The sequence below is a fragment of the Eupeodes corollae genome, chromosome 3, assembly GCF_945859685.1.
Source record: "Eupeodes corollae chromosome 3, idEupCoro1.1, whole genome shotgun sequence".
Lineage (NCBI taxonomy): Eukaryota > Metazoa > Arthropoda > Insecta > Diptera > Syrphidae > Eupeodes > Eupeodes corollae.
The window spans coordinates 9,643,759-9,657,410 of NC_079149.1; the positions used below are offsets into that span (position 1 = coordinate 9,643,759).

General features: G+C 32.7%; 1 protein-coding gene across 1 annotated transcript in view; it reads left to right on the forward strand.

The window, feature by feature from the left end:
• The first annotated feature begins 2,191 nt into the window (after nt 1–2,191).
• LOC129950346 (polycomb group protein Psc) overlaps nt 2,192–13,652 on the forward strand; it is a 48,835-nt gene continuing 37,374 nt past the window's right edge. Inside the window, exons 1-2 of the mRNA XM_056062255.1 lie at nt 2,192–3,409; nt 10,590–11,479. Of these exons, the coding sequence (XP_055918230.1) occupies nt 3,387–3,409; nt 10,590–11,479 (913 nt within the window). The 5' untranslated portion in view covers nt 2,192–3,386. The remainder of the gene's footprint in view (nt 3,410–10,589; nt 11,480–13,652) is intronic.

Consider the following 13,652-nt stretch of genomic DNA (forward strand, 5'->3'; position numbering starts at 1 on the left):
CTGCACTTTAAGATGCCCATTCCAGAACTGTTATCGATTGGTCCCTAAAGAACCAGCGGCTTTATTGGGGACGTTGTCTTGCTGAAACTTCCATATCACTGTCAAGTTTTTATCGGCCCAATCCACTAATCGTTCCTTAAGAATGTCAATGTATTTAACGGCTGTCAGCTTTCCATCGATTCGATGGATTGGGTCAACTCTACATGCTTAATTATTGGCAAAACGTATTTAGGGTGCAACGCTGTTCCTTTTGGCCTTCGGACACAACGTGCACCATCTTGGAAGATCCTATTTATTTTAGTTTCGTCACTCTACACCATGTACTTGGATTCGTTTGTTGTCCAGTTGTCGTGTGATCTTGCGAACTCCATTCTAAGATAACGTTGCCTTGAGGTTACTAATGGTTTCTGCCCAGAAACACGACCATGCAACCCAACTTCTACCAATCTTCTTCTGATTGTGTGTGGCCCTATCGGGACATCGAATGCCACCGACAGTTGGCGTTATATCTCTGTGGAGCTTATTTTTAGGTCTTTTTTGGACAGCCTACTAATTGCACGATCTATTTGGGAGCTTGTCTTACGGGCCCGTTTTTTACGAGGAAAAGCTCAAGAATCGCTACTCTTGTAGAAGGATCACAGCTCTTTAATTTTCCCATTGCAATTACCTTCAAAATTTAAAAATTATTGTTTAAAAACGTTTGCTGTAATTCAGAATTTTCTACTTACCAATGCAAAATAAAAAGATTATTTTTATTTCACCCAAATCAAATGTAATTTAACTGTTTCTAATTAGTTGACCAGTTGAAACGAACATTTTTTACACTCTACCTTGATTTTACTGTGTACTTTGCAAAGACTTATGCACAAATGATGCTTTTTCAAACAATTATCTAATAACGCTTGCATTACACCGTTTTGGACACCGCTATTCTAGTCACACTTGATAAAGTGAATGTGGAAATGAGAAGCAAGTAATGTTTCTAATTAGTCGTCCCCAGTTGTATGTTTGTATATACCTACTTCAATATATAGGAAGGTTGTACCTACATATATATGCGTTATTATAATTTGTTGAATTTTTAAAAATACGAAAAATATGATACCTACGTTCCTATGTCATATTTTTTACCTTCCAGCCTATATACCTACCTAAACATGTATGTATTTATAGCTACAGCATCGTATCCATTCAAATGGAAGTACATAAGTAGAATGGGTAGGAAGTTATGTATTAGAAAAACAAGAATTGAAAAATAAAAATTTCCCAACGGAACCAGATTAAAAATTGGTAGGTAAGGTAGTTACATTCATACCTTGTTACATACATACATAAATGTATCTATCTCATTTCTTACACACCCAATACCATAAAAATTCTATTTACTTTTCTGGTTCTTGCATTTTCTATATCTTCATCTCTAGGCCTGTTTGTTTCTCACCATATTCTCCCAGATCAAACTTAGATAATTAATATACAAAGAAAAATCTAATTTCCAAATTTTTGTGGTAGCAAATGAGTAAACAGATAAAATGAAGAAAAATAAAACAAACATACGGTTACGATAGAGCAAGAGGATAGAAATGAAGAGAACGAAGAAGAAAAATACATAAGTGGCATTAATTCATTGGCAGCGGCAGGCAAATAAAGAAGAATACAAAATAAAAAAAAACACACACGCACACAAAAAATTAAAACATGCTTGACACACCACCAATCCACCCTCCCCTTCCATTCCACCACACTCCTCTTAGTCAATCACAAAACCGTCACTTCACTTCGCAAGCAAAAGCAAAGTAGAAAAACGAGAACAACACGATGATGAAAATGATGATGATGAAAAAAAAAGAAGAGTGTTGAATTGCAGCTTGTTGAGATTTTCAGATGTGAGAAACTGAGAAGTGAGATGTGATGTGAATACGAAGATGAAGAGCACTTCAATGAATTCTCTCACCATGTTCCATTATTTCTATTTGTTCCTTATATAAAAACACATGCGTAGTATATACAAATTTCTTATATATAGTTTTTGGTCCCTATTTATCTCTATGTACTTCATTCTTTTGGTCTCTCTTTTCCTACTTTTGATTTTCTTCTTTAGCTCTGTGTCTGTAGCCAGTTTCCCTTTTGATTTCATTCGCAGATTCAGTTAGTTTTTGACGTTCGCAGAGATAAGTCGATACATAAGCTTTAACCAGTTATCTGACAGTTTCTGTTTCGTTTTTGACATTCTTCTTTATTTTGACATTTAACCGGACTTATTTACAAATTAAAGAAAAAACAACTGAACAATTCTGTTAAAAAAAGAAAATAAATACAAAATTATTTTTAATCTCTTTTTCAAAACCTCACTTCTGAACATCCGTATCCGTATTCGTGTGTAAAAGAACAAAAACGCGGTGATATCTCTCAAAAAAATAGAGTGAGAGCGAAATAGTGTTTCTCTTCTTTTATTTATTTTGTTGTTGTTGCATCGTATGAATCGTGTTAAGTTGATGAGTGTGAAAGAGAACAAAACCCTCCCCTTCACTTCTCATTTAAACGAAGTATATAAAAGATCAATGAACGATTATGAATGGAAACGGTAGAGTGAGAGGGAAAAACGCAACATAAAACCGACAGCTGGTAAATAAGTTGTTCTGTGCTGCCGCACCGTGTCGCTCTTATATACTCTTTGTTATATACTTTTCAAGTGAAGTTTTTTGTTTTTGATTGATTTGAAGCTAAACCAAACGACCTTTACCGCCGGGCCAGACATTATTCGACCAACAGTCGTGCTGTAAGGTAGTTTTACGGTATTTTTACTACTGCTGTCTTGTCGATAAGGCCCGTTACAACGTCGGATTTTTAAATATACACAATAAAGAGAGTGAGAGAGAGATATATAAAACAAAAGAGAACCATAGAAGAAGCCATCTAATCTAAAGCACCGGTTTTTTCTTCTATTGTGAATTCGAAGAGAATAATTAATTTTTGTTTTATACATTTTACCTTCGCGTTGTTATTCGCTGGATAAATTACCGTCGCGTCGCGTCGTCTTTTAAGGCCAACGCGCAGTTAAAAAGATAAAAGAATAAGAAAAATAATTTAAGTAAATTTTGAAAAAAAATAATTCAAATTTATTTTGTGATTAGAAAGAGAATTTAAATTTTACACCACCACCACAGTGAAAGTGAAATTTTTAAGTGAAATAAAATTGTTTTTAAGGAAACTTAAATGGATTATGGAGTTTTCTTTAAATTTAAATAAAATTCAAATTCCAAAAATCGCTTTAGCATAAGCGTCGTCGTCTGCCCCCTTCTGACAAATGTGGATTATTAGGTACCCCCCATCGAGAATTCAACTCCGAATGGACCAAATGCTTCGATAAATTCAGAGTGGATTAAATGATTTATCAAGCAGACCAAAGGTATTTTCCTGAATATTCTTTTCAGCGTTTTTCTTCTTTTTTTTGTTGGTTATCTTCTCTTGTAGATTCCTTTTTGGTCTTGGTTTTCTCCCTTCCTTTTTCAAAATAAAATAATATAATTGCCTTGGTTTTTTTTTTTTGAAAATCCCTTTTCTATACCTCCTATTTCCCTTTCACTGATTCGGGTTTGGTTTTTGGATTTTTATTTTTTTCTTCTGTATGTTTAATGTTGCCCTCCTGTCACGGGTCGTACTGTGTCGGTCGTACAGATGTTTATTGTCACACAGAGAAGTTTTTGTTGTTGTTTTTTTTTTTGATAGTTGGTTTGGTATGGTTTATTTTTCCAACGTTTCTTGTTTTCTTTTTTGCTTTTTTCATATTTTTCTACTCTGGCGCACATGCACATTATGCGTTTTTCTTTTATTCTTCGTCATTCGTATGTGTACAATAAAATAGCGCCCGAATCGAATTGAGTTTCAAAATTTGTTGTTGTAGAAACGACCTAAAGTGATTAAGTTAGCATGCGTGCCACACTGTTTTTTTTTGGGACAGTCTACACTCTGCCTTTGAGCTGTCTGACAATGCTAATGTCATTTTTACAGAAATTCCCATATGCACTTACCATAAAAGAGACACAGCCATGTTGGATTTGTTGTCAATTGTGACAGGTGTGATAAATTGAAAGTAAAGTAGAACTGATTGATGTGATTATTACAATTATTGTGAATGGATAAATATTGAAAGCAACGCACATAACTTTCTTATGTGCATATTTAACTAGGAACTCTTAAGTGTAAAGAGGTACAATCCTGGAATGGGACCCTTCATTTATTTTAAATGTTTTCTTATAGAAAAATTTGGTGGTGGATTTATTGCAATTTTTGTTTTGTACATATCTGGATCGGAATTACTTATGTATAAATAATTATGTGCACAAAAGTGCGTAGTATATGGTATATAAGTACTTATTTAGTTCATTGGGTACGCACTTATTTACTTTCATACAACATGGGAAAATCGCAAATACCTATTACATATATAAAGAACACAATGATGACAGCTGTAACTTATGTGGTACATTTAAAGCTATGTACCTACTTGGATAGATTACTTGTCTAGGCTATCAATTGCTTTAAAACATAGATAATTGGGATCTAATTGTTGGAGGTTAACAATAGGGGTTACCTACCTACATTTAGTGCGAAACCGAGAAATGCAATTCTCCCTACGGATTATGGATTGATAATTATTTATCAATTTTCTTTTATTTTCACTTTCGTTGGGTATTAGGAATGTGCAGTTATTAATAGAAGAAATATGGCAATAATGGAAAATACAGTAAAAATAATTATCATAGGCAATAATAAATCAATTAATTTTGGAGTATTATATTCTGCCTTCCCTCTTTGTCATCCATTTGCAGGCTTGGCATTTTATTTGCGATTTTTGTCGTTTGACAGATTTCCGTCGGCAAAACAGTTCTTCATTGATATCAAATTATGTATGTTTACAAAAACTGCAATATTCCGTTGAACCTGGAGAATTAAAATAATAATGTAAATTTATTCTAACGAACAAAGAATTGAAACAAAATTTGCAGTTAAGCGTTGAATTTACTTCAAAGAAAGATCCAACGTTCCCATTAAAAAAAATTGACATTACCAATTTAATTAATTTTTTATTGGCAAAATGAAAATTTAATGTCTCATATTTTGTTGTCATAAGATTGCCAACACACAAGATTTTATTGTTGTCCATGTGGCGGTACAGAATAAAATATTGATAATTTTCCGCGATGACAGGATGTGTCAAAGAAGTGTCATTGTCTTGTAGAATTAAGCCTGGCAGCAGATGTTGATTACTGATTCGAGTCGAATTGATTGTAATAAAACGTGGACAAAAATGTTTTCTGTTTCTTTTGCTTTGTCATTTTTTAAAAATTGAGTTGAGTTTGAAAAAGTTCGTCATTTAATCAAAAGAAAATCAATCAAAAAAATATGACATATGACTGTCAACTTTCAAAAAATAACAGACTTAAGAGCCTTGCACATGAGAGCGAACAACGAATGGACGAATGGGCGAACAAACGTGATTTTACACATTTTAAAAAGTCAATTTCAAACAAACACAATTAAATTATAAGAAACCAATTGACACTGATGTTAGGATAATAAAATTTGCATTTTGTTCTCTAAAACAAGACAATTTTGTAAAAAAAATTTGTTAGTAACGAATTGCAATGTGGTTGCTTCGAACTGTCAAACTCTATTCGTGTTCCACATACAATCCACACTGGAACGAATAAATTGTTCATGCTCAACTTAACCTCAAAATTATATCTCTCTTATTTTGTTTGTTGAAAAGGGTAATTATAAATTGACAGTTCGTCGCTGTCTGCGAATAGAAACAAAGCTCATGTGAAAGAAAAGTCAAAATATGCGAATATCCACGGTTCGCAGTTCGTAGCTCATGTGCAAGATACTTGAAGTAGTATTCACATGAACGCGACCAACGAATGAATTACAAAATGTTAGTTTATATACGTTTGAAGACATATTTCCACACAAATTCCTAACAAAACGAAAGCAATATAATAGTTTTTATTGTATTTATGATACTTTTACTTTTCAATATAAAATATTAATAAATTTAAGAAAACAAATTTATTCGTCGAGAAAAAAATTGTAGTTGATACGAACTGTCAAACTTTATTCACGAATAAAATAATCGCACGTACTTAACCTAAAAAATCATTCTTTTTTTGGTTTCGGTGGTGAATGGTGTTCGGCTGTGGCTCCTTGAAAAAATATTCGCGACGAATTAAAAGCTCTCATGTGAAAGAAACGTCAAAATCGACGAATATTCGTTCATTCGTTGGTCGTTGGTCGTGATCATGTGAATAGTGCTTTAGAGAGAGTTCACATTAACAGTTTTGAGACTTTTTTTCGTTGACATGTATTCAATCTTTTTTCTCGCTCCCACTCTCGCTGCACTTTCCTCTCATTTTTTAATTCATTAGGGAAGGAAATACATTTATTAAACGTCAAAATATGTCTTTAATCTCCTCAAGTGTTAAAACCGTCTTAAGAAACAAAGACCAAGTAAAAACTTTGTCTGTCTTTATGTTTGTAATTTCTTTTAAAGAACTGGACATTTTCGACGAAATGTCATCAGGGCTTAATAAATAAGTTCATAACAATAGAAAAATTCAAACAGAACTTATCAATTCTGAAGTTTATGTACGTTTGTATAAACTGTGATTATAAACTGTGTTCACACTTGACTAGTTTGAGGCTACTACTCCCACTGTCATTCTGTCAAAAAAGTGAGATAGAATTTTGTCTAAAGATTATTAGCATCAAAAGACACCAATGTAAACACTGCTTTTGGGTCGGTTCGTTTATGTACTTTCAATTTCCTTAGTTTTATGTGTTCATTAAAGTTCTGTCAAAATCATATACAAAAATGAAATTGACAAACTTGACACTTGCACAGTAAATCGCTGTGATATAGGAATAGATACAAAAAGAGCTTTCATTTTATGCGGGTTTTAAATCTTCCTATCAATAGAAAATGTCATGACTGATATTGTTATTATTGATTAAACTTACTTCACGCACCTAATTTTGACGTCTCAACAGATAATTCGCTTTGGCTTGAAAGTGGAATTAGTGTAAGAATTTTTAAAGCAAAAGTATTGAGACGTCAAAATGGGGGACCTGGATTAAGGTCAATGACAGTGTTCTATTGGTCTCCATTTTGACGTTTCATATTTTTCTCTCTCACTCCGGTGTTTTTTTTTTCCATGAATTGATAAAATGTCAAAATAAGTTCCCTCTAAAGCTCTAAAGTCCACTGAGAATATCTTTAACGTTAAAGTTATGTGTGTTTGTTTAGGGATTTGCAGGTGAGGTCAAATTGTTTCCTTTAGAGTTTGATTTCTAAAAAAGTCGGGACTTAAGAGTGTTATGTCTACGTCAATGTAGCTTTATGTTGTTGTTGACACAAACAAAAAATCGACCCATTCGAATGTTTCATGATTTTTTTACCCCTTTAAATCACATACCTTCCTAAAAAAAATACGCATTCTCATCGTAAACTATTGTTGATTGACGCCAATTTACCCTCATCAAATTGTTAATTAACAAAATGGATACCTACCTAATTTGTCCCAAAAAACCAATCAGTTAAGTGGTTGGTCATTAACTAGCCTTCCATATATACACTTCTACGTCTACATGTTATGTTTACTACATACCTCAAAGTATTGAAATGTAATTTATTCGGATAGAAATCGGTGGTGGAAAATGTATCTAGATAGTTTTAATAGTGGCAAAAGCATGGTAAATAAATAGTTAATTGTTTTTCTATAGCAGGTTCATGGTTCGTTGTTGTAAGTTAAATTGATAGTTGTTACTATTCTTGTTTTTCTTATAGGGAAATACCTCCTAACTTCTACGTATCTTCATGCAACATGTTTAGGAGGAACTTTTATTGACTTGTTTGAAAGTTTTATCCATCCATCTAACCTTAATTAAATTTTGCAAATAGTTTTACAAAGAGGTCTTTAGTCTTTTTAATAGAAAAACAACAAAAGAAAAGGCTAAAGAACCATTAACTATTTTGGGGGTTGTTAATTGTATGTTTTCTTAAAAGAATTTAAAGGGAATGAGGAACATATGCCATCTTTTCCATAGACAGTCAAAATGTTAAGACACCAAATTTAAATGACTGCCGATAGCAATTTTATAACAAGATTTACTTACGTTATTTTGATAAAAGACAGTGTTTTTAGTAAACTCCTTTAAGGCGATTCATTTTGACGTTTCATCATATTATTTTGCTGTCAATTTTCTTAGTTCAATACTTTTCTCTCGATCTTCTCTCTCTTTTTTACCATCAATATTAGGGAGCGAAACATATTATTCACCTCAAAGTTAACAGTATTCACTTTGAAGTAATTTTGACGTCTTATCATTTTACCTCACTCACACTTGATCATAAGAAAGAGTAAGAACGAGATGAAATTTTAAATATGCCAAAATGAGGCGAAATGTGAACACCGTCAAAAGGGTAGTTTAATAATCTGTCAAAGTAAAAAATTACAACTATTATTTGAATTGAAATAGGCACAAAAGTTGCAAATTTTATAAAAATAATCTTGCTTATAAAATACAAGACATGTTCATTTGTTCTTCTCAACTTCATTTAAATGTGGTCTACTTGTCAATGTCAAATATTGGAGAGAACATTTTTGACGGAACCAAAAATAAGATATATGTACCTACAGTATTTTCCTGAACATTCGTATGTTGAATATCAAGCATAGAGTTGTATTAACTTTCTAAAATACACCCAAATGTCACTTCCACAGAGTGAATATTTTGACGTTTCTTTATAAAATATAAGAGAGCGAGAGAGAAATAATTTTTTTTTGTAAATAACTAGTATATTCTTTTGACAGTGGAAAGAGTTTTTCTCATTAGGAATAGCACTCAAGTGGTACTTAAGTGACAATTACAAATGTAGCCATTAGTGTGCTACTTTCTTGAATCCAAAATGTTGCCTTAAAATCAAAGTCATGTAAAGCATTGCAATTAAGTTAAACGTCATTTTCCCCTTGTTTTTAGACGTTTTATGCAGACGAGTGAAGAACATTATTGGTATTAATCCAGGGGAATCGATTGCTGCATAATGTAATTGCAACTTTAATCGCACGTGCATCTAATGTGTTGACAATATGACATTCCCCCAATCTGTCATTTCCATATACCTAATTTATTATTGAGAGAAAAGGACAGAAAATTTCTTGAAGTTGTTACCTATTTGGTTGTCACTTTTCAGTACATTATTTATTTTAATGTTCGGGTGAAAAGCTGCATTTTTGTATCGAAAATTGGGAAAACTGATATCATAAATGTAACATAAATCACATGGGCAATAACTGCTTACTACGTCACGTGTAAATGTCATTCTTTAAATTGGCGACTTTGACATTTTGATTCTATACCAATGACTTTGGGCTTGTTATGAGAATCACGGGCGTTAAAGTTCTTATATGAAAAAAAGGAATGTTTAGTTAGCTGCCCAAGTCCTACAAGATTTGTCCCTACTTATTACCCTTCTCCGTTCCTCAATTTATAAATCAATAAATTTCACCTCTAATTGCTAATTCAAAATCCAAAAAAAGCAAACCAGCTTTCGGTGCATCCTGAAAAAATATTTTCTTTTTTTTTTTGAAAAAATCCTTGAGCATATAAACTCTAAAGGTATCAAACCCTCTTAAAGCCTATTTATTAGGCGGTAAAAATAACAAACTCATCCTTCGTCGTCGGTATGATATATTTTCTCTAAATTGCTTGATCTTATTTAGGATGGGATGGCCTACCTTTTACACGATACCCTAACCTCCTTATTTTTTCCCAGGTACCTAAAGGTAGAAGAATAACAAAAAATTAATTGTTCGAAATTGCACAGCTTATTGAACATACCTATTTTGTTAGAAGAACGACGACCGACAACGAACGTTGCACCCTAAACTAATTAAATGGCGACATGCCATACAACATATTTCCTTAAATTTTCACCATGAAATGTGCGTGCATAGAATTCTATCATTGCATTGGGACAAAAAAGAATTAAAATTGACAACAAATAACTGTGAATGGGTCTTCTGTCAGATGCCATATACCTACTTTCTATGTACATTGGAAAGTGTGGTTCAAGGACTATCAAGCCAACCAAAACCATCCATCCAAACCAACCCCAGTTGATGTGTCAACCGATTGTGTTCAATGATAGAAAGAGAAAAAAAGTTAAGAGTGAGAGTGAAAACATAAAGACATTAAGAAGGGTCGCCGCTAAGACAACTGACACTGACGCACACAAGACTTCTACGTTAAATTTGCTATTTTCCCAATTTCCTTTTCGTTCTTCTTATGGTTGGTTGTGTTCTTTTGTTCGTTGCATTGCATTCATCACTTAAAGATGATGCCTAGGATTTGACACGGTTGAGTGCATCTCATCTTGCGCCCTTCTTACTTTTTGTTTTGTCTTGTCCTATTGTCAATGGCATTAAATTCTGTTTGTCGTCCTTTACCAAGAAACATTATTAATTTCCTTATTGTTACGTCGTTGTCGTTTGAATCATCATTTTTTTTTGTTTGTTTTTTTTTTCCAGGTTGCATGAAGCGAAGATGTCGCCAATGCCACTGCCAGGAGCTACAAACATAATGGCGCCAACTGAAACTCCATCACATTCCATGCCAACAACAACAGTTGCGGCATCTGTCACATATAATAAACAAATAAATACAAATAAAATGACAGATAACAAGACACAAGAAAAAGACAAAAAACAAAAACAACAACAAAATCCAAAACAACCGGTTGACATCAGTAATGACATCACCAAAAGTAATAAAATAAAACAAGATGACTTTCCAGCAATCAAAGACAATAAAGAACCATCTTCTACTGATTGGCCTCCACAATTATGTTCATCCTCATCATCATCATCTTCCTCGTCATCATCATCTTCATCGTCCTCATCATCATCATCATCATCGTCTTCCTCGTCATCATCCTCCTCCTCGTCATCTTCATCGTCGTCGTCGTCATCTTCTGCATCGTCAGTATCTTCATCGGCAACAACAGCTAAATGTGATAGTAGCAATTTACAAATCAAAACCGAGTGTAGTGAAGAAGAAGCTGTTCAAGTTGGCAGTTCAAGTTCTTCTTCAGAAAAAAACCCACAAACGACGTCAACGACATCTACTACATCACCAACGACGATAACGGTGACGGTTGACAGCAGCACTAATGGAATCTCTTCTTCTACTTCATCTTGTGGACCTGATGTCCCTTCTGATTCTGCTGCTTCTGATGACGTCGCTGCCGAATCGAACAACCAAGACGATGAGACTGAAAAGGATGATGACGAAGAATTCTCAGAGAATTTTGGCAAACCCCGACGGCTATTACTAACAGATCTCAATTCACATATCGTATGCAATTTATGTCATGGATATCTGATAGATGCCACAACTATTGTCGAATGTTTACACTCATGTAAGTATACCAAATTTAAACTTATCTCTTTTAGCTTTAAACTAAAAAATAGTCGAATATAGAATAAATCCGACGTTTATCGATCCAAGCATCAGAGAGAAAAAAAAAGGAAAATTCCTAAACAAACAAACCTTCACCCAAAAACCAAATGTCATAAAATTAATGGCGGATTTATTCTCGTCTCCCTCTCTCTAGCTATCTGGCTGGTTGCTTGTGTACCACATACCAACCATCTATATAGATGAGATCGAAATGTTCTTGCATGTGACACATTTAATGCGAAAAGGGACCACCCTGCTTTTCTCATATATGTATCGTTAAGTTTTATACGAGCCTCAACCCAAATGAATACATAGTAGGTACGGTCGATAATTTAGGCAAGAAGCGAGGGGATAAAAGATTAAAATGTAATAAAACTTTTAGCGACTTCTTGGGTGTTATTGATTTGAATTACATCAGTTTGAAGAAGAAAAACAATAAAATGAATATAAAAACAAACGAAGAAAAGAAAACAAAAACAGTTACCTAAAATGAAAGACATAATTATTATAATGACGAAAATGTCAGTTGGTAGAAAGATAGGGTACAATATGTGTGTACATATTTTGCACATTTATACACGCTCTTTTGGAATATTTGCATATTTTATAATTCAAGACTCTTTTTATTTTGTATGGGAAGTTTTTGTATGACTTTTCATTTTAATTCAATTATATGACTTTTTGAAACTTTGTTGGTTCATACTTCTTGAAGGTACGAGAATAATGTATTTGTCTTTGATGATGATATTTTTACCCTTTAACAAATCAGTTTCTGGATTTCGTAGACTGAATTGAACATTTTTGTATGTCAATAGAGTTGTACATTAGAAATAACGAACCTTCGTTGAGTTAGTTGAATTATTTAATTAACTTAACGAACTTTTAACGACTTCAAAAATATGAACAATACATCTTTTTAAGATTATGTATTCGATTAAATTCTTTTTTTAAGAACTGGATATATTTATTGTTTATAGATTGAAAACATTGGTTTTCGATGACAGTTGACTTGACAGTCCTTGGGTGTTTTTTTATTAACAGGCAAATTAAAGAATTTGTTAATTCACCGAACTATTAAATAACATTAAATATATGAAAACTACACATGTTTGAAAGAACTAGCGAAATTTAGACCGACAGCTCTGGTTTTCGATGACAGGTAATTTGACAGTTCCAGCTGTTTTATTCATTAACTTATTTCTGAGGCCAAACAAAAAACTCGTTAATGTAACGAACTATTTAGTAACTTCCAAAATATGAAAATTACATCTGTTTAAGAGAACTAGAGAAGTTTACATTGACAACTTCGATTTTCGATGACTGTTGATTTGACAGTTCTCGGTTCTTTTAGTTGTTAACTTATTCGTAATTTCATACAACGAATTCGTTGATATAACAAACTATTAAAAAACTTCCAAAATATAAAAACTACATCTGTGAGAACTAGACGAATTTACATTGACAACTTCGGTTTTCGATGACTGGTAATTTGACAGTTCTCGGTTCTTTTATTTATTGACTTATTAAGGTCAAACAACGAATTCGTTGATAAAACAAACTATTTAATAACTTCCAAAATATGAAAATTACATCTGTTTAAAGAGAACTAGATAATTTTAAATTAATAACTTCGGTTTTCGATGACTGGTGATTTGACAGTTCTCGGTTCTTTTATTAATTAACTTATTCGTAAGGTAAAACAGTGAATTGGTTGATATAACGAACTAATTAGTAACTTTCAAACTATGAAAATTACACCTGTTTAAGAGAATTAGAGAAATTTACATTGACAAATTCGATTTTCGATGACTGCTGATTTGACAGTTCTCGGTTCTTTTATTTATTAACTTATTAAGGTCAAACAACGAATTCGTTGATATAACAAACTATTTAATAACTTCGAAAATATGAATATTACATCTGTTTAAGAGAACTAGAGAAATTTATATTGTAAACTTCGATTTTCGATGACCTGTGATTTGACAGCTCTCGATTTTTTATTTATTAACTTATACGTAATGTTAAACATCGAATTGGTTGATATACCGAACTAATTAGTAACTTTCAAACTATGAAAATTACTTCTGTTTAAGAGAACTAGAGAAATTTACATTGACAACTTCGGTTTTTGA